Here is a 6,000-nt window from a genome sequence, read left to right on the forward strand (position 1 = left end):
CAAGTCTCTTAGGCTTTTCAAATAAGCAGCAACTGGAGTAAATTAGTGCAAAAAGCTCCTTACAAGAAAGGATTGTACAAGGAACAAGCTGAAATAAGGAACAGACTGCAACACAGATCTACAGGTTCTGGATATCCTAATGCCACCCAAGAATAACTGATTTCCCTAACAAAGATCCTAGAAACTTATTCTTCACTTGCAGGCTGAAACAACAGTGCTAAATGCCTGAGCTGTAAAGTCCACACACTGAGCATGTTCTGGAGAACCTGGGTTTCCATTCCACCTCACAGAACACGCCTCCAGCTCCCCCAGGCCCAGGTCTGCTCTGCCTTCCAGCAATAGAACACTTCTCAGACACAGAACAAATCAATAAGTCCTATTTTAAAGTTTTAAGTTTGGTGCCAATTTAATTTGATTTAAATTACCTTACAGGGCAAATTGTATGAGTAACTGGCATTGCATCATACAGCAATATCAGCAATGTAAACATGGGCAACCAGAGCATGGGATTTAAAAGCAAAAAGGATTTCTTGCCAGCACTCTTGCCTGCTCTCTGCAGAAAGCTCCACAGAGCCACTTCTGGAACTATGGGCCAAGCCACGTGACCATAAAGCTGTTTCATTTTCTTTTCCTCAGTAGTGAGAGAGCCTGTGAGTAGAATCGCATGTAACCTCATCTTCTGGTGATTCCATCACACCTACTGACCCCCAGAAATTAGGACTAAACAGGATGGAAAAGAGGCCAAAACATTTGGAGAAAGTTATTATTGATAACCAGACTATTTCTTCCAACATTAATTCGTCTCTTCTAAAGGAGAGCTAATAAGCCAGTAAAGTCTTTATTTATTACCCAACAGCTTAAGCCTACCCATCTGCACTGTTTCTAAGGCAGAGCAGCCTCCATCCAAGAAACTATTTTGCCCTGAAGACTTGAAAGGCACTAGCATCACACAAAGTTTATTAGCTCCATATTTTACATTCCTGTATGAATAGGACAAAAGAAATCACTTTTCAGAGTCTTAGCTATTCCTTTTCCTCCTGAGAGTGCCTATTCTGTGCCAGATAATGCTCTTCGACTCAGAGACCTTCATCCAGGGATGGAAAGAGGAGTCTGCTGTGCAGCATGAAAAACCCCAAAGCTCCCAAAGCTCCCAAATCAGATGGCAGTTCCCCAGAGTGATGTCAGAAGTTTTCAAGATGTGCCTCAAGAACAGAAAGATGATCAATGACCTAGTTTCTGCTGGATCTCTCTTCATGCTGCCCTTTTTTGTCTGCTTGCAAAGGGCAATCTTTGCAGAAAGAGTCTGAGCACTCAGCTGGAATGGTTATATGCATGCTGGCTGGCCACCAGTCTTCAGGGAAGCTGGACCTCCAGCGACCACCTTCCTTCAAGGAAGCCAGGTTGCTCTTGTTTCCAGCTTTCTTACAACAGGACTTGATACTGAAATTCTGAATCGAGGTAAATTAAGCTAAGAAAAAACACTGGTAGGAAAGCCAAATTCATTTTTAGGTTACACATTCATCACTAGCCTAAAAAGCTATGCTAAGACCATCAAATTTTAAACCAAATTATTTCAGCTTCTAAAAGTTCTCTTGATTTTAGAAGACACGTTTAATCATTTCCCTAACATAATGGAGGAAGGACAAAGGGGCTTCCAGGAGATGTGAACAGATTCAGAACTGAAAGGGGCAGAAACTTCACATGATTGCTTGAAGCATGCTAGCCCAAAGGGAAACATTCTCTTTTTCTTGACAGCTACTGCCTAGGATGCCTCTGCAGCCACATGACCAAGCATACCATTCTTGAAACAGGACACCACAGGCAGCACCAAGGACAACCAGTTTATACGACAAATTTTAGTTTAATTCATCCCATTTACAGTAATCTTTTACTGCATGTTCCAACCTCCGAGTTAATAAAGGGAGTAAAAATGGGAAAAACACATTCAGATGTTTTCCTCTTTTGTTCCTCTCTCTTGTGAAACCCAAGGTTAGCTGCTTCAATTTGTAGAAGAACAGATAAGAACTACTCAGGTAGGAAGCCTACAAAGAACCCCTACTCAAAAATAATACAGATTTCAAGAGCTACTTGATTCACTTGTACTTCAGGCTAGACTAGCAATGATTGCATTAGAGTGATACCAATGCATTCAGGTGCCAATTACACATTAACATGTAATTATAGGTTTACAGAGACATACCCTTACCTAAAATAAGAAGGCTTCAGCATTCATTCTTAAATAGTTTTCCTTGCATCTTTCTTCTCCCTACCTTTTCCTAAGATACTACACACAACCAATAGGCTGGAGAACAGATATGCTCTAAATGTATCACTGCTCCAAACACAATAATCTGTAATTCCTGTTAAGCGTTTTCACAACTGGATTGACAGTCTCAGCATAGAAGATGTTCTTCAAATTACAGTGTCAGCATCAAGGTAGGCATTTTCCTGCATTTTGAAGTTTCAGGAATAATTGGTTTAGAGAGTTAGCAGTAAAATCCTGCTTCAGATATCAGAACAGGAACTTCTCCTAGGAAACAGCCTCATCCTCACCATCAGGAGTGAGGATGCCTTCATCACTGTCTTCCTGTAGCAGGAGACAAACTCAAAAGTTGACCCTGAATAGGGGGTACAGGGGACAAGGGCTGAAAATCAGGTTGGGAAGAAGGCCTAGAGACAAACTTGACTGCTCCTCAACTTCAGTGGTCATCCTCCCAAGACTATTTCAATGAATGCAAAAGGAGAAGGATGACACACCTAGTGCCTTGTTCAGGAAAAGCAAGGAGTATAAAGAAGGAGGATCACTGCCTACTGCACAAAAGATTGAGGCTTCCAAGCACAGCTAGAGAAGGTTTAATCCAGCACTGCTCCAGCTGGCCAGAGGATTTTATGTTCTGTTAAAAAAAAAAAAAATCACATTTCAATGCACATAAAGCCATAACCATGACATTGGCACTCCTCACTCCCAGTGTACCAGTCATATTGATAGGCCTCCTAACCTCTAGAGATTTTACTGAGAAATGCTCAGTAGTTAACTTCAAGGTGAACAAGCAGAGGTTTTTCTGTACCAGCTGTCCCTTTGGGAAGCTCTGCTTTCATGTTCCACATCTCAGTTGAGGAGCACTTCTCCTTCACAGAGTGGTGCACAGATTGTTGTCTTGCTCCTACTGAGGGCAGAGGTCTAAAGGCACATAAGCCTCCTGCACACCGAGCTGCTTCGGAACCCAGGTTCTGAGTTATCTCAAGGGACTTGGCTCAGCAGCTGCTACTACAGAACAAGTTGCTGAAGCACAGGACTTGACTCACCTTTCCTTCCCGAATTACCCTGGCTCGATGGTTTATCAGTTACAGAACCTAAAGGGGAGGAAAAAGAAATAATAATAATAATAAAAAAAGACATCTATTTAGATGCTGCTTGATCACAGAATATGTTTTGTCATATTATGTGTCACTATCTCAGACACAAAGTGTCTGTTTTACTTGCCAACAACTCAGTTTAGGATTCAAAGAGCCCGTGGCTTCAACCAACTAGGATAGCATAAGGTAGTTTTGTGTGTTAAGATGTTAAATGAGGATGAGGGTAAACAAGAAATCATTAGTAGATGGATCCAGTGATTTGGACGTGCTCAACAGAGCAGTGTGCTAGTAAGAAATGTGGAATAAATCCCAGGGTGAGAAGGCAAGAGAAGGCAGTAAGAGTCACTTCTTTCATTTGCAGATGTCAGGAAGAACAAATCAAAAACAGGTGGGGAAAGTGTGCAGGGAATGCAAGGGCAGGATTCTAAAGGAAAGGGATTAAGTGGGACAATTTGCAGAAAATGGATTTCAACCAACCCCTGAACATCCCCAGCTGTTTGAAAAGGGACACCAAATAAGATCCCACATGTACTTGAATAGAACACATCTTGGATTTTTTAATGTAACTTAGACCTTCACGTAATACACATGATTCAACACTTGTTTCTGCAGTTTGCTTTAGTGCTTCATCAGCCAGTGTTCCACCAAAACTTCAACTGATAAAAATTTTTTAAACTAATCCCTTACCAAAGTGTAGAAAAATCAATTACAAGTTTGGGTTGGGGGTTTTTTGTGTGTGGTTTTTTTTTTTGTTTTGTTTTGTTTTGTTTTGTTTTTTGTTGGGCTTTTTAAATAGCTTTATTCCCAGGAAGCTGATTCTTCTGTGCACCATTACTAAACAGTTCCAGTGATTACTGATCCTGCAGGAAGCATGGATCAAAAGTCAGCTCCAAAGGAGGCAGCTCTGACAGGCCCAAGGGTCTGGTCAAGACATATTCTAAACATAAACTCTATGGCTCAGGCACTTCGCCTTGCAGATCAGTTCATCACAGATCTGCTGCTGAATTAGAGGTAGAAAGCATGTACTCAGTATTAGCCATCATAGGCTTAACATCTGTGTGTCCTACAATACACCACAACTTGACTTTCCTGGTAATACCATTTTATGAACAGCTCAAGACTAAATGAACATATCAGCCAAACATGCCCTACCAAACCCCTATACTGGGAATGTCATATTCTAAGGTTTAAGCCAAATTACTGTAGCATTTCACCTTACACTAAAACAGGTTATTAATCTTAGGTGGTTTCCATGTACCTGTGAAACACCAAGCATCCACTCAAGCTATGTTGACTCACTGGTTCCCAGAGAGTTCTCTCACACAACCCAAACCCCTCATGCAAGTTGAAAGGACACTGAATAAGGTGAGGAGGATTAAAAACCAACAAAGGTTTTATTGTTTTCATGCTCCCATTTAAAAGGCAACCACTGCAAGGTGTGTGTCCATCACAGCTCACAAATCTTGACTGTACACTAGTGATAAGGGCCATAGGAAACTCTGGAGCCCAGCCCCATGCCATGTGAGCCATGGACCACCATATTCAATGGTGGGAGGAAAAAACCAAACAGCACTCTGTTTTAAGTACAGAAAAGGATGGATTTGGGCCCAGTAAATCAAATGGCAACAGAGCAGTGTCAGGTTGAGTGCCCAGAAGCACATCACTTAATAAACCCATAAGTAACAACCTGGGTCTGGACCTCCCTCTAGTGAGTTGTGGTGCAACCCCAGTGCTATCCAGCCCCATGACACAAATTTGGGGATCCTGAAACTGAGCAATGTGATCAGAAGACCCAAACCCATTATAACAGCAGGACCCCAGATCTGGGGATAGCAGGCAGCAACTACCAGTTTCTCACAGAATCCCCTTCTCAGACTTGTAAGTTTGAAATCACTCTGAAGGCTAAATAACTCCACGGCCCACTAAATAAAGCCCAATAATCACTTTTGTAAAATACTGCTCATGGGAAAAAGTCATCCCATCTGTTAAGGGAATCCCTGGCTTTGGTGCACACAGCAAAACACTGCAACTCTTGCTTTGGCTACCATGTGGTTCTCCTCAGAGAGCTTTGCAGATGTCTGTACCCTAACTGCAGGGTGGGCATGCCACAGTCTGAGCTCCCTTGCAGCTCCCAAGTGCCAGCAAGCACACAGGGAGATACAAGCACAACTGCACTGTTACATCAGGTAAACTGGCCAAGGCACCTGAAAAGATTAAAGGTTCTCCCCAACCCCCCTCAATTATCAAATTAGGATTTGTTGAAACCACTCCCACAGTACCTGAACATACAGGAGTTTTGTTCTGTACAGAAGAGCCACTGATAGGTTTGCCATCAGGTGTCACACACCAGCAGTATCCAGTGTAGGTATGGCACTGCACCTGTTTAATAAAACAAGGAGCAAGCATTTAATTTCTCACTCTATCACCCACCACTTTTATTATAAACCAGCATCTTAGTGGAAGTTCCAACCCAGGCACATCACAAAAACATGCTTTAGAGTGAAGAGGTCACACAGAAGACTGTCTTTGATAATGTTATCTTCTCTTTCTCCTCTCACCTCCCTCCCAAAGAAAAGTTATTTCTCCTACTCCAACTCCTTTAGCTGCAGTTCCACAGCCACTGCTTGAGAACAGCATCTGTGA

General features: G+C 42.2%; 1 protein-coding gene across 1 annotated transcript in view; it reads right to left on the reverse strand.

Moving 5' to 3' along the window:
• Window positions 1–5,736, reverse strand: part of SMOC1 (SPARC related modular calcium binding 1) — a gene marked incomplete at its 5' end in the record, with an annotated part of 66,553 nt that extends 60,817 nt beyond the window's left edge. Inside the window, 2 exons of the mRNA XM_008940819.1 lie at window positions 3,307–3,354; window positions 5,637–5,736. Of these exons, the coding sequence (XP_008939067.1) occupies window positions 3,307–3,354; window positions 5,637–5,736 (148 nt within the window). The remainder of the gene's footprint in view (window positions 1–3,306; window positions 3,355–5,636) is intronic.
• Window positions 5,737–6,000: the final 264 nt, after the last annotated feature.

The sequence above is a fragment of the Merops nubicus genome, unplaced genomic scaffold (genome assembly GCF_000691845.1).
Source record: "Merops nubicus isolate BGI_N331 unplaced genomic scaffold, ASM69184v1 scaffold7185, whole genome shotgun sequence".
NCBI classification, from domain to species: Eukaryota; Metazoa; Chordata; class Aves; order Coraciiformes; family Meropidae; genus Merops; species Merops nubicus.